The sequence below is a fragment of the Hylobates moloch genome, unplaced genomic scaffold (assembly GCF_009828535.3).
Source record: "Hylobates moloch isolate HMO894 unplaced genomic scaffold, HMol_V3 SCAFFOLD_20, whole genome shotgun sequence".
Classification (NCBI taxonomy): Eukaryota; Metazoa; Chordata; class Mammalia; order Primates; family Hylobatidae; genus Hylobates; species Hylobates moloch.
The window spans coordinates 5,205,047-5,230,162 of NW_026652295.1; the positions used below are offsets into that span (position 1 = coordinate 5,205,047).

General features: G+C 42.1%; 1 protein-coding gene and 1 pseudogene across 5 annotated transcripts in view; one reads left to right on the forward strand and one right to left on the reverse strand.

Moving 5' to 3' along the window:
- FARS2 (phenylalanyl-tRNA synthetase 2, mitochondrial) overlaps positions 1-25,116 on the forward strand; it is a 513,534-nt gene that overhangs the window by 338,985 nt on the left and 149,433 nt on the right. For all 5 annotated transcript variants that reach the window (XM_058432116.1, XM_032141494.2, XM_032141493.2 and 2 more), the window contains one exon: positions 20,031-20,182. In XM_058432116.1, coding sequence (XP_058288099.1) covers positions 20,031-20,182 — 152 coding nt within the window. The remainder of the gene's footprint in view (positions 1-20,030; positions 20,183-25,116) is intronic.
- Positions 15,756-18,635, reverse strand: LOC116460038 (heterogeneous nuclear ribonucleoprotein A1-like; annotated as a pseudogene).

Consider the following 25,116-nt stretch of genomic DNA (forward strand, 5'->3'; position numbering starts at 1 on the left):
GCAGAGAAACCCCTCCACCTGAAATGACGAGCCAGTAGTCATCTTTCTATGCCCATCCTCTTCCACCTCCCTCTCCACAAAAATAAATTAATTAAGGAATTTCAGCACCTGTGGAAAACTCTGCCAAGAGGAAATTACCTCCTGTGTGGTTTGTCAGATTCAGGTTCTTCACACTTTCCATGGGTACAAAGGCTGTCTACATATTACCCGGCTCTGCAAACCATTTTGAATCCTTGGGTTATTTGGGGAGGAAGTTATTGAAAAAAATAGCTCATAGGAAAATGTTTGATTCCATTTTATTCAGGCTCAGGCTGAATTTTTTATGGCATTTCGGGGCAGTGGAGAAGCCATGGGGACAGGAGGACAGTGGGAGAGTCCTGTGCCAGTCAGAATGTAGGGCTGTGTTTTCTGGCTCATTGCTGTTGTTCAAACACAATTAATGATGGCCCCACAGGGTAGCATGTGGCTGAACACACAGCAGCTAAATCCCTGGCTAAGGATCTGTGGAAGGAGTGTTTCCACTTGGCAGGCATGGGGACAGGCCCCTCCCGTCCTGTTCCATAGTCCTTCACCCTTCCTGACATTCATTCCCAGGTCCCTCACCTAGTTTGGAGTTCTCTTCTGACATCGCTGAGTATTTTTTGAGAGTGGAAGGGAAAGAAACTTGAGGGCATGTGGGCCTAGGATCTTTTCTTTGCAGGGATGGGGATCCTTCAGTGTAGGGCATAGTACTTGGAGAATGTTTTCTTGTTGAGTATTACAAGAGGAGAGAGAGTTGGTACCTTTGAAGTTTCCCTCAACGAGCAGAGGATTCGTGCCTGAAGCACCTTTGTTATTCCCTGAGCAACTTATCAACACCCTTGTTCCTTCAGTTCTTTGTTTAAATTTATGTTGTGAATTGGTTTTTCTGTGTTTTCTTTCTGTACTTTATTAGAATCTGGTGTGATAACAGGGATAGAGACCACAGACTTCTTGATAAATTTGTTTCTCCCTCCCTTCTTTGCCGTATCAGTGAGGTCCAGGCAGGAGATGGAAACCGTGCCATTTGTTTGGTTTTTTAATACAGAGAATTTAAACTAAAGAAATGTTAGCCTTTGAGTGAGGTAGTTAAGAAGTCAAGAGGAGAACATGGAGCTATCATGGAGGCAGATGGCAGAAAGCAGCTCCCCACCCTGGGGCTGAGGGAACAGTCGAAGAGGCTGGAATTAATGAAACTTAAAACCTCAGTGGAGGGTCCTTCAGAGCTAAGGCCCAAACCCCTGAAGCGGAGGACAAGCCGAGCAGGTGTCTCTGAGCTCAGAGGAGGGACCCGTGGGGCTGGGACCCACCTCCAAGGAGAGGGGCTGTGCTGGCATCTCTGAGGAGGGGTTCGATGAGGCCGATGCTGTGATGTTGGGAAAACTGTGATGTGAATGAAGCTTCTGCTCCTGGTTGCCAGTGTGTAGGAGCCACGCTGCTGAGCCTCTGACAGGAACAGGAAGCCGGCAGAATGGAGCCAGCCCCTTCTCCTCTGTCCGGCCAGCAGCCTTCCTCCAGGGCCAACTGGAGGAGCCTCCTGGGGAGCCGCTGGCCAAGCTGAAGTGCAGTTCGCAGAGTCCAACCCAGTCTCCCACAGCAGAGTGCAGGAAGGGGGTTTGGAGCTGAGAGGCCACAGCTTAATTACTGCTTTGTTAGCCCAAGAGCAAAGCCGAAGGTCCTATCTTGTAGCTTTGAGCCCTGCACTTTCTCTTCTTGTTTCTTCCTCTCTAGCTCTGAGTTTGACCCTTTAGCTCTTCAGAGAAAAAGTCTAAAAGACCCTCAGCATTTCCAAGTGTCCATTTTATAATCCCTTCATACCTTCTGCCTAGGAGGTCTACCCCTTAATCCCTTGATGTGTACCTAAGGGGAAATGGCGTCTCAGCAGAACCGCCTATCATATGCTCTTTCTGATAGGTTTTCGCTTCTGTCGGCGTTCCCTGATGGCCCTTCTCCCCATTTCCTGCATCCCTGGTACCACAGCCAGATCAAGGCTGGTGAAACCAGAAATCATGAAAGGGAGCCACAGACTTTCTAATTCAAGTCCGCAAATGTTGGTTATTTCCACTGTGTGCCAGGCACTATGGTTAATAGAACGAGGGAGAAGATGTGATCCCTGCCCTTAACACTTGCCACCAAGTGACATAAACAGAAATGTAAACTCTTCCCCAGGTGACAGACTGGGATGGTCATTGCCACAGCTTGAGGAGGTGGGAGAAGCAGATGGATCTGAACTAAATTGTGGTTGGCCGTGAGTGGAAGAGCAGTAAAATAGTAAACACAAATGTATTTATGACATGCTTTACCAACACTGACACCTTCAATACTCACTGGCAACGCCATGACAGACGACTGGTATGATCCCTCTTTTAGTAGATGGGAGATTGGGCGATTAAGGAAATGCCCAAGGTCACAAAAACTAGCAAGTAGCAGAGCTGAGTTGTAGCGGCTGAGTGACCTCCGCCCTTAGACTTTGTTTGAAGATGAAACAAAGTAACAGTGCCTGGCAAGAGAAAGGGGGTAGTTAATTATACCTTACCTAGTATGGAGTTTTGTAATTTATAAGGGTTTTAAATATGTTACCCCATTTAATTTTCGTAATAATTCGATGAGGTAAGGATATTAGTCTTATTTTGTAGGAGTCTACTGAAGCTAAAATAGGAATAGAGATGGTCCCTAAGAGACAGGTGAGGCGCCACCACCATTATACATTCAGCATATTCAGGGAGGCCGTCAGGAAGAGGTGACTCTTTGTTGGTGTGCTGTGATTGATGGCTGAACAGGAGATTTGGGAGTCACACGCACCTCTGCTTCGATCCCAGCTCTCCTCTCGCTCATTAACTGTGTACCCCTGAGTGCAGTTGCTTCTGCACCCCCTTTCCCCGTCCACAAAATCTGGACAACACCATCTGCCTTGCTCCATTGTGAGAATGGGTAAGTGAAAGTTGAAAACCTTTTTGTCATATGTAGGTACCAGCACATGTGATAGTTTTGGGAGAAAGAAGACATCTCTAAATTTGGTTTCCTGGCTAGTGCTGTGTATGGAACCATTATCATTCATTTTGCATAAGGGAAATTAATCATTAAAGGGCTTAGAATGTTAGCTCTTAATTGATGATTTTGCTTGTTCATGGCGTCAGCGACATTGTATAGGGTTTATTTGATGGAACACTAAAAAGCTACTTTTCCAGATTCTGAATAGTTAATATTCTTAAACCAGCAAGAAGCCCAGGGTCATTTTGAGAAACAGGAATAGTGATCTGGGTGGAGGTGAGAGGTGAGATACCCTGCAAGTTGGATGTGAATGCTCCTGCCAGCTTCTCTTCTGGCCTCTAGTAACCAGTGGAATCCAAAACTTGGGTTGCACTTGGTCTTTTCAGTTTACAAGGTAGGAAGGACAAACTCACTTATAATCTTTGTCAGGTTTCCCCTGCCTAACTTGGTTAAATCCAGCATGTCTCAGGGTACTTGACAATGGCCCAGGGTTTTCACGGTCCCCCTCGTGACACCCTGTGGGATAGTTTTGGTCAGGTGACAGTGTGTGAGGTGCTGAGCACCCGCTTTTGCAGATGAGGAAACCTAGATGCAGAAAGCTGGCAGTTTGTGCCTGGTCAGGGAGAAGAAGGCCCAGCGCTGGCACTGCTGCCCTGGATGGAAAGCAGCTGCTCCAGAAAGCACTCAGTATCTTGTTCTTCTCCCTGCTAAGTTTGGCATTTGACCCAACAGATGGCCAAAAACTTGTAAATATTCACCCATGTTTTGTTATTTGAATGGCCTGATCTTACTGAGACTTCTGCTTGCTGGATGGAAGGTGTGGCTGTTGCTGGGAAGGGGAGCATGACCTGACCCGTTGAGGGCTTTGAGCCAGGTTTGCCAAGACGGCTGGGTCTGCTTCTGCTCCTGGTGCACAGTGCCACATTCTGCTCTTGCCATGTCTAAAATTCCCTTTCCCGTCTGGCCTATGAGCTCTTGGGAAGCAGGGAGGAAGTCTGAGTGGCTGAAGCAGCCATCGCAGGCAAGACACATAGTGGCTCCTGATGTTCTTTTCTCTGGTCTGAGGTTTGAGTTCTGCAGCCACCGCCTGAGCTCAGAGGCGGCCGTTTCTCCAGCAGCACTCCACACTCACAGCACTCTGCCAACCAAGGCATCGCAGCAGCCCCCGTGAACTTTGGTGTAGGCTTTGTTGGACTCATTTGAATTTGGCCCGAAAGAAAATAACATTTCACATTTCTCCCTAATGTGGAGAAATTGAACTCATTGTCTTTTTTGTTGAAGTCTACTCTAATATTAACAGGTGGAATTTTCTTTTAAATGTAGAAAAGTCAATTTTTAAAAACATACAAATGCATAAACCGTAGTCAATATTTCCTTCCATTACATAATTTCTCCAGGTAATGACTAACATTGATATCCTTTTTCCTTTAATTTTCTTTTTAATCTAGTATTTGATATTTAGAAAATATATGCTCTTTTGAAATTATACAGCATAATAATACAGTAGCTACCCATGAAGCCGCCACCGGACCTGTGATCAATCTCACCAGTCCCTTGGGTCACCAAGAGTTTTCTTCCCCATCCTGTCTCCCTGCCACCCCTTTCCTTGCCCAGAGCAACTATGATATTTTCTCTTAAAAATTTAGGTGAAAAATGGGCACGGAGGCTCACGCCTGTAATCCTAGCACTTCAGGAGGCCAAGGTGGGAGGATTGCTTGAGGCCAAAAGTTCAAGATGAGGCTAGACAGCATAGTGAGACCCCATCTCTGCAAAAAAATATTAGTCAGGTGTGGTGGTACCTGCCTGTATTTCCCGCTAGTCTGGAGGCTGGGGCTGTAGGATCACTTGAGCCCAGCAGGTCAAGGCTGCAGTGAGCTATGACTGTACCACTGCACTGCAGCCTGGGCGACAGAGGGAGACCTTGTCTCCAAAATAAACAAATAAATAAACGAGTAAGTAAGTATGTAATTAAATAAATAAGTGGTCATATCTAGCTTTTTTGTCTTCTCTCCATTTCTACCCTATAATTGAGAGTTGATGTTAGACTATTTTCTGGAAGTATCAATCAATAAATATTTTCAGAAGTAATCAACTCAGCATAACCACTTTCCCTGGATATTTCTGTCACCAAAAGGGATAGAGAACAGTGCTTTCAACACAGGCATAGGGTGAATGTCTACTGGGGGACTAGGGTCACTGCAGAGAGACAACAGAAACGGTATTAATTCTTCAGCACTGTGGAGGTCAGGAAGAAATCTAAAACGTAGTATCAAAGCATCTGGCCCCAAAGGACCACTAGACCAGGACATGGGCTTAGGAGTAGGGTGAGGAAGAAAGGAGGAAGGTCAGATTCAAGGGGGTCCAGTCTATAAAAGACCTTTCTTCTGTGAGATTTGGAAGTTTGACATTTACTCCAGTTTTGAACAAGTCATTGGAAATCACATCTTAAGTTCTTTGGGTTCATTTCGATTTGTTCCTTTTCCTCTGTGCACTGGAACAGTCAGAAGGCCAGCTCTGTGTGGATTCAGGCAAATTCAAGTGACTTTGCTAGCTGGGCCTCAGTTTTACCTTGCAGCATATATAATCCCTATCAGAATAGGGGCCTTGCAGAGACTGAGATGATGTAAAATTAACAAGAGACTGTGAGCCAGCTCTGAGAGTTCATCCTCTAAGTATATTTGAGGTTAAATTCAAGGTTAGGAGTTCACAGACCTAGCTTCTCATTATGTGTGTTTTCACCCAGCATCTCCACTCATTTTAAATGAGGCAAATGGAAGGCTTATATCTGTCTCACAGTAAGCATGATTAACTGGGAGAAATTATAATCAAAACCATAGGTGAGTTCACTTAAAGTACATGGTGGTACAAGGCCATGACGATACAGAAAAGAAATGCAATGGAAGATCTACACAGATGGGCAAACCTCCTGCAAATATTTTACCTCTGAGAGGAAAAATAGAGTGTGACAGTAATGCCACCTCCAGAAAGACTAGTTATTTAACCGAAAAAAATGAACGTAAAAGATGAAGTGTTTGATAAGTTCTGAAGATGAGATAGACAGAATAGAAAAGAGAAGTTCTCCATATTTCTTCTATCAATATATTTACTCATTTTTTGTTTTCATAAAAACGTTTGCAAGATTAATTTACATGCTATACAATTCACCCATTTAAGGTCTGTAATTCAATGGTGTTTTTTAGTATATTCACAGATACGTGATCTCCACAGTCAATTTTAGAACATTTTCATCACCCCACAAGATACTGTACTTTTGGCATTTTTATTCTGTATAAAATACCTGGCCAGATGTTCAAAGGCAGTGAAATATTATGAACTCTGGGCTGAGGCCTCCACCTCCTCTGCGAGTCCTTCCTTAACCAGAGGCACATGCGATATTTTATTTAACAAAGATTTCTCAGGCTTGCTTTTTTCTTTTTCTTTTCTTTTTTTTTTTTTTGTGTGAAAAACCAGTAAGTTCAGGCAGGGGCATTGAAACCTTGCTTCAGATCCTAAGTCCCCATGAAGATTTTGGAGCCACATGCAGTGCAAACGGGCTCTTACTCCCCTGTCTAACTAGAGTAGGATACTGTAGCTCCATTTTCCAAATGCATCATCTGTTTAAGTAAAGCATTCTAGAGCTTTAAGGCAAATATGAAAGGATTCAAAAAGACTTGAAAATCTGTTTCTGTCCTCAAGGAATTCACTAGATAGTTGGGGGACCATGATATTGAAACATCAAAAGTTAATTGAATACAAGGTTACCAAAATGATTGTTCCATATGATTTCCTTATAGAAATACTTACAGAAATTCTATCAAAAGTTAGGTACGAATATGGGAAACATTACAATTTAGAGGGATGTTTAGAACTTGGTGAGTCTCGTGTGGTTTCTTAATGAAGTAACAGAACAAAAGTTGTCTGAGTAGGAACTGTGCCTGACTCTGGCCAACACAGTATGCTCCTGGTACTCAGTGAAAGTAAGAATAAAAACAAAATATTAGAACAAAGTGAGAAAATCTGTAAATATCAAAGCAGCATGAAATCATAAGTTAAAACAACCTGAATTCATAAAGTACCAAACCCACCAGCCAAATTTGATAAGCAGTTTTTATTACAAAATGAATAGATGGAATTAAAAGTAAGGGCCATCAAACATTTAGATGTAAAACAGTAACTGATAGGGCATGCTATTTTTTTACAGGTAAAGCTGATTTTTAAGTTAATTTAGATAAGAACACGATCGCATGGGCTATAAACAGACTGGACGTGCTTATGACTCAAGATAATTAATCTAAAAGCTAAATTAATCATTTGAAAAGGAAATGTCATGGAAGGCACCATAGGGATAAATGTTCGATTTGGGCTTATTTACATAATTGTTAATTAGGCTGAATAGACTGCTTCTGGAAACAGTAGTAGAAACATTGACTAAATGTGTGTATCCCTCCCAAATTCGTACTTTGAGATCCAACCACCAGGGTATTAGGAAGTGGGGCTTTAGAGAGGTAATTAGGTCATGAGGGTAGATCTCTCAGAAGTGGGATTAGTGCCATTAGAGGAAGAGACAGCAGAGCTTGCAGCTCTCTCTCCCCTGCCATGTGAAGATACAGCAAGAAAGCTGCCATGTCTAAACCAGGAAGAGGGCCTTCAAGCACCCAACCATGCTGGCACCCTATGGCCTCCAGCACAGTGAGAAGTAAATGTTTGTTGTTCAAGCCACCGAGTCTGTGGTATTTTTGTTACAGCAGCCCAAGTTAGAGCAGAGCCCTTAGTTTTAAATGGGAGGCCCTGGAACCAGGCTCGGTGGTTCACATCTATAATCCCAGCACTTTGGGAGGCCGAGGCAAGTGGATCACCCGAGGTTGGGAGTTCGAGACCAGCCTGACCAACATGGAGAAACCCTGTCTCTACTAAAAATACAAAAACATGAGCCAGGCGTGGTGGCGGGCGCCTGTAATCCCATCTACTCGGGAGGGTGAGGCATGAGAATCACTTGAACTTGGGAGGTAGAGATTGCAGGGAGCTGAGATCACGCCATTGCACTCCAGCCTGGGCAACAAGAGTGAAACTCCATCACAAAAAAAAAAAAATGAGGTGTGGAAGGCCTCAAAGTACAGGGGTTAACAGCATAGCCCAGCCTTAGTAGACCTGCATTTGACCTTGGCTCTGCCACTTACTGGCTGTTGGACCTTAGACAGCTTAGTTAAGGTCTCTAAGTCTCAGTGTCCTCATGGATACATGGAGTGGTGATGGTGGCTAGCTCATGGGGTTGTGCTGTGTGCTTATGAGATAATGCACATGAAGTGGCTGGCACAGTCTCTGGCACATAGCACCCCACAAATGGTGAACATTGGTAATCATATAATCACAATCAAAATCAGGGGACATGTGCTCTGATCTAGAAAGAGAACAAGTGCCATAGAAGCTGCAAAGTGGTCCTTTAACTAACTGTGGCCATGGTTAGAAGCTGACTGAAAGTCACCTTGGCAATGTCATAACTCTGTGGAGAACTTGTGGAGAAAACAGAGACCCTCTCCTGTTTGACACGCTTTCCAAATAATTTCTGAGTTGAGAAAGAAAACCAAAAAACATACTAACTTAGCCTAAAGGGAAGGAAACCAGAGAATGACTTAATAATGATTGGCTTGCACGGAAAAATTTGCAAACGGAGAATGATAATGTTACCGTTTCAGTAACGTTAAAAAGGAGAAGAGAATTTTAAGGTAAGGGGAAGATTTTGATGCAGAAAGAAACTTTACTGAAATAAGGGTGCTGCGGTACTGGGTTATATTAACAGCTGACAATGTGTTACTAGCTTTCTTGAGAATGTTTATGAACAGATTCATGGGAGCTGAAGAATTTTTATTCAATCACGGAATGATAAAAGGGAACCTCTGGCTGGGCGCAGTGGCTCACACCTGTAATCCCAGCACTTTGGGAGGCCGAGGTGGGTGGATCACGGGATCAAGAGATCGAGACCATCCTGGCCAACATGGTAAAACCCCATCTCTACTAAAAAAAAAAAAATTAGCTGGGCGTGGTGGCGGCCACCTGTAGTCCCAGCTACTCAGGAGACTGAGGCAGGAGAATCGCTTGAACCCAAGAGGCGGAGGTTGCAGTGAGCCAAAATCATGCCACTGCACTCCAGCCTGGCAACAGAGCAAGACTGTGTCTCAAAAAAAAAAAGGAAACCTCCCAGGATTTTAACCTTGGAAGGTGCGTGGAGACATTTGTATTTCACATATGGGGGCTAGGCCCAGAGCAGGGGCCAGTTAGGATGGAGTAGCATTGTTAAACCAGAATCCCACTTTTTAGCCCTCGCCTCCCCAATCCCTTTTGGCAAGCTTATAATTTATAATGGGGTCATGGACAACCCATCAAACTTGTGTATCTGTTGAACTCTCCAAATCAGTGTTTTGTCCAGAACACTATGACATCTGTGCTTTGTGAATGTTATTTCATGTCATCTTCAGCACAGTATGCTGACACAGGTGCTGTCTCCATTTTATAGTTGAGGAAACTGAGGCATATTGGCCTCAGTCATGTGTCAAGCCCACGGCACACCAGTCAGGGCCAAGGCCTGACCGATTTCGGCTGGTAAAGATACAAGGGGCCACTCTATTTTTTATTGTTTTATTTTTTGACACAGGGTCTCGCTGTGTTACCCAGGCTGTAGTGCAGTGGCGCGATCTCGGCTCACTGCAACCTCTGCTTCCTGGGCTCAAACAATCTTCCATCCTCAGCCTCCCAAGAAGCTGGGACTACAGGCATGGACCGCCACGCCCAGCTAATTTTTGTATTTTTTTGTTAAAATGGCTTTTGCCATGTTGGCCAGGCTAGGAGCCTCGGTAGATTTAGACAGCTTATTACTTACATAGACACAGAAGGAAGAGTAGCCAAAGGTGCAAGCTCCCACCCATCAGAAAAGGAGGATCCCGAAACAAAGGGAGGGTCTGTTAGTTTAGTAGGGCGGTCATAAACAGGTACCACAGCCAGGGTGGCTTAAACAACAGAAACTTATTGTCTCTCAGTTCTGGAGGCTGGAAGTCTAAGATCAAGGTGTTGGCAGGGTTGATTCCTTCTGAGGCTCTGTTCTGTGCCTCCTTCACCTCCCGTGCTTTGCTGGCACACTTTGGCATTCCCTGGCTGGCAGGAGCATTGTCCAGCCTCTGGCTTCATCTGCACGTGGTGTGCTCCCTGTGTGCATGCCTGTGTCCAGATCTCCCCAGGTTGATGAGGATACCGGTCATATTGCATTAGGGTCCACTCCAATTATTTCATTTTAAATGTATCCCCTCTGTAAAGATCCCGTCTCTAAGTAAGCTCGTATTCTGAGGTACTGGGGTTTAGGACTCCCACTGTCTTTTTCTTTTGGAGGGGAATACAAGTCAATCCATAACAGAGCAGGTGATTACAATGCCAGCTGTGACATAGCCCATTGCAGAGAAGCCAGTTAAAGGCTGCAGCTCAGAGGTTTTATATTCTATGGTACTATTCCAAGGAGGGGAGCCAGAGAGCCTCACACCCCTTCAGAACCTGGGAGGTGAGGAGAAACTGCCTCATGACAGCCTCCCAGGGAAGTAGGGAGGTGGGTAGGAGATAGCTCCCAGCAGCTCCTTAGAGGCCTGAACACCAGAGGATCACAAGGCATTTATCCTTTCAAGACACAGATGAGCTGCGGTTCAAGTCTTTGCTTGGTGGCTTATGCAGATATGTGTGAGGTTGCCAGGGGGCCCCGACAGAGCCGTTCTTCTGTCATCGCTCGTAGGACAGGGGCAGATTCTAAGCCGGGTCTGCCACACTCCCATCTACGCTCTTTGAGGATTGCTGTCTCCCTGGACACCAATTCTTATGTCGACTGGTTGCTGACATTTTTTTGATGTCTCGGAGTCACAGGTCAGTTTCCCCCAGAAAGCAAACTCTGAGGCAGAGATGAACATGCCACAGGCTCATCAGCAGGTGCTCGGAGGTTCAACACCTGTGGAAAGGCAGGGGTGGCAGCAGGAATGGGCAGGGGAGGAGGTGGGCTGCCGTGCACTCACTACCAGGCCCTCGGTGGGCCCCAGGCGGCTCTGAAACCACAGAACTGTGTGAGCTGCAGGCAGGGGTTTGTCTTCTAGCCTATAAAAGGCAGACTTTGAAAATTTAAATAAATATGCTGCATTGAAAGTTGTTAACCACAAGACAATGATTGCCTTCATTTTCGATTTTATCGTTAAGTATATATTTTTAACAATATCGAGGTATACATACATGTACATACATGTATATACCATGTTAATGAAGTATGATTTTGGTATTTTTTAACTCCCTTAAGACAGTCATCTCAGCCGTCTGTATTTGAACTGCATGACACAGTTTGGAGTCTGGGTCATAGACCAGATCCTTATTCTGGTCATTGAATGACTTTATTGGGTTTGTGAATTCTAAAAGTTCTATGTGAAAATCTGTATTTAAGAAGATATATACATTTCTGGAACGAGAATTTGAATCTGTTTTCATATTCTCAGGGAGACCTGTGTCGTCCTCCCCGACAGAGTTAAGAACCGTTGTGTGAAGAAACAGAGTCATGTTGTGGCTGCTTTGCAGGCTGCACTTTGCCTGCTCCAAACACACAGCAGTGATAGATCAAAATCTAAAAAGGGAAAATGGAAAAATCATAATCATGCCCCCTACTCCCCTAAAAAAGATATATCACTATAGATCAGAGACAAACGCAAAGCAGAGTGTGAAACCAGACACTGTGGGCTGCAGGATCGCAAGCCGGGAGGTGGACACAGGCTTAGCTCTGGTGGCAGTAAGACTAAATGTGCCAGGCCAGAGCGTGTACTCTGCTTGAAAGCGGGCAGGGTAGTGGTCCTGTCCTCTGATCTAGAAGAGAGGCCCGAATCACTGCCTGCCCTAACCTCTAGCCTATAGAAAGCTTTGATCCTGGGAAGAGCACAGGAAGAGACAAGGCCTCCTTATCAGGAACTGAGCTAACTACCCCATGTCATCATCAGCCGTATCACCATTGGGCAAGAACCCAGACCACCACGTCAACTCCATTCTGTGTGAGGGGTTCAAGCAGAGGAACCACAAAAACCTCTGAGCAGAGAGGGTGATCAGCAAGAGAACATTCACAATTATCTCCCATGCAGGCCAAGCCTGCCCACCCAAATTCCATGCCACGTGAAGAACTCTGACCTTGGGGTGCCAGCTATCCAAATCAGCAAGCAGAATGTGAATTCACTGGAGAGTAAAGTAAAACAAAAAAGCTATCTTGGAAAAAAAAAATGCCTGATACCCTCAAAGAGACCATTGGAGAAATAATAACCATTAAAAAAAAAAAGGAAAATTCTGAATAAGAGGCAAAAACTGGCAGAAGTGAAGGCTAAGTAGATAAGGAAAAAAATTAGAATCTCAGAAATGAGTGATGGATTCATTAAAATAAGGAAAAGCAGATGAGACTACTAGACTCAGTTGACAGGAGAATTAGTAGTTAAGACGCTGTTACTGAAGAATTCACCCAGAATGCAGCACAGACACACACAGAATAAAACCTAAACTAGGTCAGTTAAGAGGAGAGGAAGATAGATTCAGAAGCTACGCAGTATGGATTATAGCAGTTCCAGGAGAGAATGAAAGGAATGGCAGAGAAGTAGTGCTGGAATTTTTCAGAATTCGAACAAGACGTGAACCCTCTGATTGAGAGCACTCTCAGTGTACTGAGCAGAATAAATAAAGATAAATGCAGACCCAGCCTCATCAGAGTCAAATTGCAGAGCCTCGGGGATAAAGAGACACCGCTTCCAAACTGCCTGGAAGGAAAGACAGTTTACCTGTGAAGAAGTAGCACTGACTGACAGCAGACTCGTCACCATTACTAATAGGCGGCAGGGAAATTGTCAGAGTGCTTGGGGAAGACACACATGAAGCTAGAATTTTGTGTCCTACCAAATTATTAAAGTGTGAGGGGTTTCAGACATGTAAATACTGAGAGAGATTGCTTCCTGTGGACTTTCACTGCCAAAATAAACCTTTGAAGGATACTTATCTGAGAGAGCAGAAGTGAAAAAGAAGGAATTGTGTTAGGACTAGGAAAGGCCTAAGATTTTACCTCACTTGCGGGTTAACAGGGTACCGCTGCACTTTCATAGATGCAGGCAGAAAGACAAGAGACTCCTGCCTCAGAGACCAAGGACTTTGTTACTCAGCATGGAGGCAGCGTGAGTTCTCTTAGCATTGGCTCTTCTGGTCCCCCAGTTCAATAGCGGGGAGGCGGAGCAGCTCCGGATGCTGTACACACACTGGGCTGGAACACAGCTGAAAACCCTCAAGCTTGGGCACCTTCCAGTATTTCATTTGTCCATTTACGTGTGTTTGTTTTTATACCAGTCTTTTAAAGGGGCTATTAGTAAACCTGCTCAATCTTTGTCCCTGAGGAAGACATTATGTTTATCATTCTGGTGAGGGAACAAACCTGCTTTCTGCTCCAGAGGGGAGAGACTAATCATCTTCCAGTGCAAGGTGGTGTACAAGCCACCACAAGTTTTATGAAAACTCCGTAGAGCACTGCCCCCCAACAAAGAGGTGGAATACAAGAAAAAAATATGGCATTTAAAAATATTTTAACTTAAAATTAGCTGTTGAGTTAATTTATTGTTTTTCCTGTGATTTTGTTTAGAAGTTGAAGCTCTAGACAAGCATAACCAGGAAGAGGGGGGCTGCTAGGGAAAATGAAGCTTCCTGTCTTTTTTAGGAGCTGAATAGAGACACTAAATAACTTTGTATTTGGAACAATTTATTAAAGGATAATATGTATGTGTGGGTGTGTGTATATATATATATATATATATATTTCTTAAAGAAGAGAAATACAATTTACTCTTTACACCAGAGGGAAAATATTAGAATATTTTGAAAATCAAGCAATCCAATAGGTGGCAGAAAAGGAGAAAATTTATGAAAAGAGGAAGACTGGTTAGCAGAAAACACAAATGAAGATCGTAGAAATAAAATATATTGATAATCACAGTGAATATAAATAGATTAAAGTGACCTGTGAAAAATCTGAAGCCACTCAGTCATCATGACCTTGTTCCAACATCTCAAGCAGGAAGGAAGGGTCAAAAAGCTGTCCTCACTGAGGTCTGATGTTTTAGTCTCCACAGAATTGCCACAACGTCTCATTGGTGAAACTGGCTCATGCCCCCTCTTCGCCTGGCCAGTGGTGTAAATAACCATGACTCGCTTATACTAGTCTTGATTAACAAGTCATGACTTTGCTTCCCTGAGACTGAGGAGGGACCTTTCCCAGAGATAAAGTGGGAGACTTTATTATCTTTTTATTAGAAACTGATGGATCAAGAAAATCAGATAAAAGAAAGGATATAGAAGATTTGAATAATACAATAAAGAAGTGTGACCACACCAGAATGAGAGGTAATATACCTTACAAACACCCCAAGAACATTGATTATATTGCTACTTTTTACTTGGACATGTATTTTTTTTTTTTTTTTAGTTTCCAAATATATGAATTTTGTGACTTTTAATGAATATCTTTTTATTGTGAACTTCAAATTTAATTGCATTGATGTTGGAAAACTTAGTATTACTCATTCTTGGAACTTTGTTGTAACTTGCTTTTTAACCTCAAATATAAGGATATTGTTTCAAGACCGTTGGAAGTCGCCGCAGGGCGATAAATGTAAGGGTAAGAAGAGAGTGTTACAGGAGTGTTTAGCATCAGTTTGCGCATGTCCAAGTCATATGCCTAGTAGGAAAACTTTAAATTTGGGATCACACATTTTTGTCTATGCCATTTCTATTCATTAGGTTCATAGCTATTTCTTGTTTACTGCCTTGGTTAGACCTGTGATGAGACAGAGCACTGCTGATGGTGGGTACCTAGTCATCAGTTTAAGTTTTCTGTTTTGAGTGAAATATCCGTTTAATCAAAGTTTCCAAGTTCATTGTTATTAAATCGTTCAAAATATTCACCTATGACTTTTAAAGTCTCTACTGTATCTGTAGTTTTTTTTTTTTTGAGAATTAAATCGTTTATTGATTACACATGATAATGAATGATACACAAACTTCATTCCCATCTATAATTTTATCTGGTAGCAGATTCAATTTAGATATATTGCATAGGATGGGCCAACAATCATTTTTATAACCACTAATTCCATGATTTTGCTTGGGTAATCACTTTTAATGGTGAACTTCAGATGGCAACAGTAACCATCAGTTCACCTACACCAAGGTTTCTGAAGACAATGGCTTCTCCACCCAAGCAGGTTGTATATAAACTCCAAATAGAATCTGGCATCACCCTGAAGGAATTCTAACTTCACACTCCTGGGGGAAATTTACCAAGATGGCTTCAGAGTAGACTAACTTTACACAGCACATTAAAAAAAAAAAAAAAGACATTTATTCAGTATCACAATCAGACTATTAACATTTAGCAATCAACAGCATGGGTGCCAAAAAAAAAAAAAATCTGTGTTAAAACCCTTTGTTGGAATGCTTTACACTTTCCACAGAACAGAAACTAAAATAACCTGTTATACAGTTAGTCACAAATACAGTCCTCAATTTTTTTGCCCATACACATGAGTATTTGTCTAAAACATGTCTTCTTTGTAGCAGCGAGGCCCTGCCACCACTGTGCTTGGCTGAGTTCACAAATCCGTGGTAACCTGTAGCTTCCCTGACACTTCTCTCGCTCTCCTCTCCTGCTAAGCTTTGTTTCCTAATTAAAATCTCCTGCCACTGCCTTAGCTACTGCTGCTACTGGAACCGCCCTAGCCACCTTCGTTTCATGGTTTGGCAAAGTATTGGCCTCCACCACCATAGGGACCATAGCTTCTGCCTCCAAAGTTTCCTCCCTTCATGGGTCCAAAATTTGAAGCCTGATTGTTGTAATTGCCAAAATCACTGTAGCTTCCACCACCTCCAAAATTGCTTCCATCATTACTAAATCCATTATAGCCATCCACACTGCCACCATATCCACCACCACCACGGCTGCCACCAAAGCCACCACGACCACTGAAGTTTCCTTCATGACCAAAGTTGTCATTCCCACCCAAACCACCTCCACGACCACCACCAAAGTTTCCAGAACCACTTTGCCTCTTTGGTTGAAAGAAGCATTCACCATCTCTTGCTTTGACAGGGCTTTCCTAACTTCACAGTTGTGGCCATTCACAGGATGGCATTTCTGAATGACAGTCTTATCCACGGAGTCATGGTCGTCAAAGATTACAAAGGCAAAACCCGTTTTCCTGCCACTGCCTTGGTCAGTCATGATTTCAGTCGCTTCAATTTTTCCAAACTGTTCAAAGTAATCTCTTAGGTGATGTTCTTCAGTGTCTTCTTTAATGCCACCAACAAATACCTTTTTCACAGTTAAGTGGGCACCTGGTGTTTGAGAATCTTCTCTTGAGACAGCTCTCTTTGGTTCCACAACTCTTCCATCCACCTTGTGTGGCCTTGCATTCATGGCTGCTTCCACCTTCTCCACAGTGGCATATGTGACAAACCCAAAGCCTCTGGAGCAATTGGTGTTTGGATCTCTCATTACCACACAGTCCAGGAGCGTTCCCCGTTGCTCAGAATGGCTCCTCAGGCTCTCATTGGTTGTTTCTAAGCTCAGCCCTCCAATGAAGAGCTTCCTCAGCTGTTTGGGCTCTTTAGGAGACTCTGACTTAGGCAGGACAGCAGGGAGAAGAGAGGCTTTAATGATGCTTCTTCAGTGGTGTCCACGAGCAGAAAGTAGCAAGCTGACAAACGTATCTCATATCTGTAGTTTTGATGCCCTTTTCAATTATTTAAAAAAAAAATTATAAAGAGGATCAACAAAAGAACACATCAATGCAGTCAGCTGTCTGTATATGGGGGTTTCACATCTGTGGATTCAGCCAATCGTAGGTCAAAAATATTTTGGGGAAAACAATTTAAAAATACAACAATAAAAAATAATAAAAATTTAAAAATACAATATAACAGCTACTTACATAACGTTTACATTGTATTAGGTATTATGAGTAATCTAGAGATGATTTAAAGTATACCAGAGGATGTGCATAGGTTATATGCAAATACTACACCATTTTATATAAGGGACCTGAGGATTTTGGTAGCTTTGTGGGCCCTGGAATCAGTCCCCCTCAGATACTGAGGGACGACTATATGCAGTTATCTGATAAAACTAGTAAAATAGTCATCCTTCTGTTAAGAAAAGAAATAAAACACGAATAATGTTGTACGTAATTGAAGGTCCCTTTGGATTCTAAAATTCCACGACTCTATGGTTGTGGGTTATCAAGTTCCTACCAGGTGGCTTTGCCTGTCCAGCTTCACCCTCTTTGCCATTCCACATGGTTGCTAAACCCTAGGACAATCCAGGGATGCAGGTAAGGCTCTGTGTCTCACCCACGTGGTATGTCCATTAGCTCATGCAGTTACAAGAGAAAATACAGCTGAATGCATTGACTGTAATGTAGTCATTGCTCACAGCAGGCAGCTCTGTAATGTGCTCCTCTAGGCTCTAGAATACCTACAATGTAACAGGGACTGTGCACAATAGAGAGATCCCAGAGGTGGAAACAGAGATGCACGCCCCACCCTCAAAAATGGCAACCTCTCAGGAAGACGGCCATGAAGTAAGTAAGTACACAGTGAGGATGAAAAGTACTGTGCAGGAGAAGGATAGGGTGCAGTAACGGGATTGATGGAGTCTGTGAGGATACCAAGTGAACAGGGTGGCTGAGGGCCAGAAGTGAGGTAGGGAGGGTGGGAAATTGTATGTGGAGAAAGCCACTTAGTGTGTTTAAGAAACCCAGTAGGGGCCGGGCGTGGTGGCTCACGCCTGTAATCCCAGCACTTTGGGAGGCCGAGGCGGGCGGTTCACGAGGTCAGGAGATCGAGGCCATCTTGGCTAACACAGTGAAACTCTGTCTCTACTAAAAATACAAAAAAAAATTAGCCGGGCGTGGTGGCGGGCGCCTGTAGTCCCAGCTACTCGGGAGGCTGAGGCAGGAGAATGGCGTGAACCCAGGGAGGCAGAGCTTGCAGTGAGCCGGGATCGCACCACTGCACTCAGCCTGGGGGACAGAGTGGGACTCCGTCTCAAAAAAAAAAAAAAGAAATCCAGTAGGCCGGGCTGGCCTAAACCTAGAGAACATCAGAAAGACGTAGAAGCTTTTAGGAATTGGAGGCTTTCTCCTGGGGCAGTGGGGAGCCACCAAATGGTTTTTACCACCAGCGCTGGTAAAGCACCTGAAAGAAAGCCCACATCTCAGTAACCATGATCTATAGTTAGCCTCTTATTTCCCAAACAAAATTCTATTTCTCCCGTTCAAAAAAGCAAGGGCCACTAGTTGGTATCCCATGTCCGATACCTACCTATTAGTGGATTAAATGCTTTCTTTTCCGTTAAACCATTAAACTTTTTATATTTTTTAGCTTGAAATAGGCTTGCAATACAATAAGCTGTCTGGGTTTTTCTTTTAAACTGCATGGATTTTAAACTGTATTTACCATAATGTGTGTTTTAATAACGTCTTGGGGCCTGTGTTCTGGGTGCCTGCATTATTATCATATTGACTGTTGTCCATGAATTGCTGACACATGTTTCATTGGGACACCTTCTGCCATTTCTCTGTCACCATGCCTCGCATCAGAACTCAGTAAGTATGGTACCTCAGCTTGGGTTAATTGAAGAGGAAATTCCATGCTAATTCTTGGCAATCTCAGCCTCTTCTCTCCCTAAATTTCCATTTTCCATAAGGAACAAAAGGGTATTGCCAAAAGGAAAAACAACCTGTGTAACCACCAAACTCCTGTCATCTATTGTTACATTAACCCATGGGTCATTTATCACGGCATTGTGACTTTAGGAGAGAGAAAACAGAATGCTTCTCAGGAACCAACATATTTTGTCAACAGCACCTGGATGCCAATTTTATCGTGTTTGTATGAAATGTGTGTTCTAAACTGATGCATTTGTTTGACAACTTTATTGATATTTCAAGTTGAATAATCATTTATGTTTGAGCATTTAGTTCTTCAGATATTTTGCCATTTAAAAGCTTTATACTTTCTCTGATGAATGATTCACCAAAGGGTTTATAGCAATGTCAGGCTTGGCATAAATTAATTGGTAAATTTGCCCTTCTAAAAGATGTTTGAATTTAGCAGATATTCCCTTAGGATTTCATAGTTATGTAACGAAACTTTTTTTATTGCAGCAGTAACTTATAGACCAAAATATACACACATACACACATGTATCTATGTATAATTTTGATGTATATATGTGAGAGCTATATGTTTAGTTGTGATATATATGTGTGTGTGTGTGTGTGTGTGTGAAAGCAATAAACTTCTAAATATATCTAATTTTAAATCTCTGTCCTATATAATGGTGAACTACTGAGCTAATAAGCTGGAAAAAATGGAATAAAGTGGGGGAAATGGCTACATTTATGTTTATCACATCCTTAAAGGCATAATTTGAAAAATAATTCCCCAAGTGACTACTTATCAACCCAATCCTTTATTTTAGTAATTAGAAATACTAACAAATAATGACATTACTAATTGAAATATCAATTTTGATAAGCTCTTATTTCTCTACTAAAATGGCTTTCTGAAAGTATCGCAAGAAGTTAATGAATTGCATGTTAGTTAAATTTGAACTTTTCTCCTCTAGTATTCAAATGGGAAAAACTGAAATATAATACATTCAAATTTATTTGTGCTAAGTTGAACGTTAATGGCAGTATAAATATAATATATGGTACAGTTACACATGAATGTGATAAGAATCTTTAATATTCATAATGTAATTTGCTAATTTTGAATATTGATTTATCTTTTAAGTTCGTTTTGTTCTGCAAATTTAGATGCTGAAGTGATGTTTTACTAGCATTTCCTAATTAGTCAAGTGCAACTTTTTATGAAAAATTTAAATATTCTCGTTCAACTAACAAGTTCATGTATCTTTTCTCCTCTTGTTTTGTTAGCCTCTTAGCAAATATCCGGCTGTGATAAATGATATTTCATTCTGGTTGCCCTCTGAGAATTACACAGAAAATGATTTCTATGACTTAGTCCGAACAATTGGAGGAGACCTGGTGGAAAAGGTTGATCTCATAGACAAGTTTGTACATCCAAAGTAAGTGAAAAGCTTTCTGATTTTACCCTTGACTATCTCTGTGTGATAACTGTCATATGGAAGCATATCATAAAATTTGCTGAAACCCAATGTATCTGAGACAAAATGTCTTCTGAATTTGTAGTGAACGTATAGCTTATCAGGAAACTCTTTGATATCAGTCCTCTCTGAAAATCTTTCCAAGACGCATTTTCCATCTTTCCTGCCTTAGTAAAGAAAATAGATGAAACAGAATCTTTTAAAAGTCCTGCAGCTTTTCAATATTGTTTTTGGAAGTGACTTCTTACCTTAGCATGTTCCAGGTGCAGAGGAAATGAGGCAGAAAGAGCAGTTTGTGGAGTAGAAGCTGTTTTGATAGTCTCTCAGCAAATATTTATTAAGCACTTACCACACACCAAGATCTATATTACATCCTAGGAATTAAATGTGTTCCAAACAGACTTCGCTCTGCCTTCTTGGAACTTACAGTCTTGTGAGAGAGGCAGACATTAAATACATAATTATGAAAGCATGCTATTATGAGGGAAAAATGCATTGGGTGTCTTCAAAAAACCAATTTCATCTGGGGAGTCAGGGCAGGCCACTTTGAGACATGGAAGCTGAGAACAGAAGGATGATGGGCAGTGAAGAAAGAAGAAGGAGCATCCCAGATAGCACACGGGAGTCCTGGGTGGGGGGGAAAGGGCACATGAGATGCAGAAGGCAGCCAAGAACATGGCAGCTCGAGGAACGAGGGGGAGGCTGTGTAAAGTGGTGATTGTTGGGTAGTGATGTGTTGCCAGGGCCAGGTGGGGCCAGAACCTGCAAGGTCTGAGACTTGGAATTTTACCCGAATTGTAGTGGGAAGCTATAGAAGGATAGGAGCAGAGAGATAAGTGACGTGATTTGATTTGCATTTCTGACTAGTCACCTTTCAATGGTCCCCTTTGGCTTCTAGCTGTTAGAGAAGAAACAGTCACCAAATCCTGTCTAACTCACACCTCCATTTTCCCTTCCCCTCCTGATTGTTCCAGGTGTGTCATATCTACGTTGTCAGGGCTCCTGGCTCCCACATGCTATCCTGTCATTCAGACTCCCACCTGTTTCCTTCTTTGTCTCTTAAAGCATTCATTCTCCAGATAAAGATGTTCAGTGTTCACTGCCAATTCTTTTGCCTCACTTTCCCCAGTCATCTAAATAACTGAAGTGCATCATCTAGAATTTTGCTCAAAAACTTGTGGAAACAATAGTCCCTGAGCTCTTGCATGTTCAAAACTGTTTATCTGTTTACACTTGAATAACAGTTTGGTTGGAAGTAAAATCTTGGCTTGGTCTTTCTTCTAGGGAGGATCTCGTGAGTACTGCTCGATTGTCCTCTCAAGTTTAATTTCATATAAAGAAATCTGGTGCCATACTTGATCTTTTTGCTTTTTGTTTTAAAGGATTCCTTCTTTATCTTTCAAGTTTAATAACTTTATCAGGCTCCACCTCAGTTTTGATCTTTTCTCCCTAGTATATATCATTGTGTTTCAGAGATCGGATTGGACTCTTATTTATTTTAGGAAAATTTTCTTGAATTATATATTTAGGGATTTGTTCTGATCCATTGTTCTGTTTCATTCTTCAGGGATCCAGTTATGCATAAGTAGGCTCTCCTTTGTCTGACTTCTGTACCTATTATTTTCTTTCTAATGTTTTAGGATTCTTATTTCCGCTTCATTTGGTATGCTTTCCTCACTGTTATCTTCTCTGTGCCTTACTGTGTTTTCTTCTGTCCTTTCTCCCTTGTGTACCTTCCATCTGTAGTTACTTTGCTTTTCTGCCCATTCTGGGTTCTGCAAGCTCATATTTCAGCTCCCCCTGCTTTCTTGCCATCTCTTCTCTGAGTTATTTCTGCTTTCTGTCTTCCTTCATAGAGAAATTGCTTCACTACATTTTAAAAATTCATTGTAAAATATTTAGCCAGAAATTTCATATGCTCCAATGGCAACATTTTTCTGTGACTTTTCTGTTTCTCTGCCATTGTCCTCTTTTTTCCCTCAATTCTTTTTTAATTGATCCGTCAATGGTGTGCATATGATCGCTTTTTTGCCGCTCATATTTGAATGCATTGGGTTTCCTGGACCAGCTATTTGCACAAGACTGGGGGGAGGTTGAGGGTTGGCATAGCAGGAAGGGGCTGGGATAGACATTCAACCTAACTTGTTTTTGTGCTCTTAAGGCTTTATTTTTTCTCCAATGCCAAGAAACCAACTTTCTTTAAACATGACTCATCTCTTTGAATTTTTTGTATAGGTCTTCCTCCCACCCCAAATCTACACTTGTTAGAAACAGAAGAATTACCTGTGCTTACCCCATTATCAACACTTGGAGATAGAGACTTTACACTTCAGGTTGTAACCCTTAGCTCTAAAAAAAAAAAAACAAAAACAAAACAAAACCAAAACATGTTTTTGCTGGAGTTTTCTGAGATGTGCCACTCTGTGTATTTCTTCTCTTCACTTCCTCTCATTTGGCGTCTACTTGATTTCAGCTGCTGTTGGCAGCCTTTAAATATATTTTGGAGCTTGCAGATGATATCTGTCTCCTAACTTTACAGAAAATAGAATGTATGGGGTAATCTGGATCCCTGATGCTGTGGAGTGCCAATTCAGCTCTGGACTTTTATGTGAGAAAGAAATTTCCAGGAGTTTCCATGTTGATACTGGAAGTCTAGTTATTTACATTTGAAGAGAAGGAAAAACATTGGAACAAGACTGATTGCTAAGTACTAATTGATATGCCAAATGCATGTGACTTGTAATTTTTTCCCATTCTTTTTTAGTACAAGTTGAGTATCCCTTATCCAAAAAATGCTTGGGGCCAGAAGTGTTTCAGAGTTTGGATCTTCTCAGATGTTGGAATATTTGCATATATGTAATGAGATATCTTGGGGATGGGTCCCAAGTCTAAACACAAAATTTCTTTCGTATATATCTTATACACGTATCCTGAAGGTAATTTTATACAATATTTTTAATAATTTTGTGTATGAAGTAAAGTTTATGTATATTGAATAATCAGAAAGCTTCAGATTTGGGAGCAGTCTGGATTTTGGATCTTTAGATTAGAGATGCTCAACCTACGGAAAACTCTGGAATCAGGGATTTGGAATTCATTCTTAATTTTTGAGCTCACAGTCTCTTGCTTTCTGATATGGCCGTAGCTTCACCCTTGCCAGCGTCAAAAGTGAGATGAGTAACCCTTTCGCACTGGAGATTTTCAGAACCTACTAGGTTACAGAGAGATGCTAAAAACCTAGGAAGCTGAGAGAAATTTCTGTTGTGCTGGATATGGGGGGTAGATGTCGCTTGAGGAGGGGGTAAACATTGAATCTTTTTGATAATTTGGTAGTGTTCAAGGGGCATGCTGAGTGGGCATGCTAACTGGAAAGACTGCAGTGGGAGTAGGGTAGTGTTGGGGTCCTGTGGACCCAGGGACAGATCAGGCAGGCAGACACCCCATTAAAAAAAAAATCACTGAAAAAAATAAATATTTTTCTAAAAAAATAGAGTATTAGAAATACTCTTAATGCAGGTATACACACACAACCCCATACTGACTGCTACAAGGTGAACTTATTCAGTTCCTTCTGAAGGAGACAGTACTTTTGATTAGAAATTTGAAAACATTCCTCATTGGCACTGATCTTACAATATCTTAAATACATATTGTACAGATAGTTAAAGACTGTTTTTTTGGAGCTATGCCAAATGGCATGGCTGCCAAGGGCATGTGTCCCTTATTAAGAAATAAGAGGCTTGGTGATTGGAGTAAGGTTCCAGTGGCAGAGATTGCTAATTATCTCTCAATATCCAATTCCCCCTGCCCCCGTCCTTCCACCTGGTGCGATTTTTGTAATAACAAAAACCTGACGTTTTAGCTCAGCAATTTTCCACTCAACTAGAAGTCCATACTTCTAAATTTGGCCAATGATTTGTAAGTAGATGTATTTAGTGGTATTTCCAGAAGTTGCTTTAAAAGTTGAATTGAGGGTATTCTTTTTTCTTCCTGCTACTGCATTGTGAATGTGATGGCTAGTATTCTGGCAGCCGTTTGGGGCCATGGTGCGGACTTGGCAATGGAGACTGTATGGAGTGGAGCAACAACATAGAAGAAATAGCCTGGGGCTTGAATCTGTGTCAGTTCAGCCCTGGACTTCTAGCTGAGAGAGAAATACCTTGTTTAGGCCACTTATGTGTTAGATCTCATTATTGACAGCCAAAGCGAAACCTAGCTATTATAGTACTGGGAAATATACCTGAGGAAAAGGACACATTATTTAGTCATGATGGCTTACTGTGCAGTGATCCTCAATAAGTATCTAGGGCAAGGGTTGACCAGATTGTGAATATTTTTGACTTTGTGGGTCATAAGATTTCCCTCGTAACTACTCAAGTCTGCAAATGCAAAAGCAGTCACAGATAAAATATAAACAAATGAGCCTAGTTGTGTTCCAATGAAGCTTTGACTACAATATCAGACAGTGGAATGTGAATTTGGCCCATGGGCTGTAGGTTGCTAACCCTTGATTTGTGGGAGGGGGAGATATGAAGTTTTTTTTAAAGACTCTGACTCCCAAATTCCAAAACTCTCTACTAGGAGATCATCCTTCCTTGAGCAATCTGTGCCCACCCTCCCCATCTCCCCACCAAGTCCCTGACTACTTAGGTGATAGGAAGTGAATGGTCTCCTGACCTTGAACCTTGACCTCAAGATTTATTCCCTAAACACATAAATGAAATATAGCCTGATAGTGCAAAAGAGCGCCGACCCTTTCTTTGCCTAACATCAAAGCATGCTTAAGTGTGAGACGCGATAGGACTGAGTGAAAGACAAAGTCGTTGAACACGTTGCATGTTATTTTCTGAACAAAAACAGATCCCAGGATGTTTCAGGGAGACATAAACTGCCGA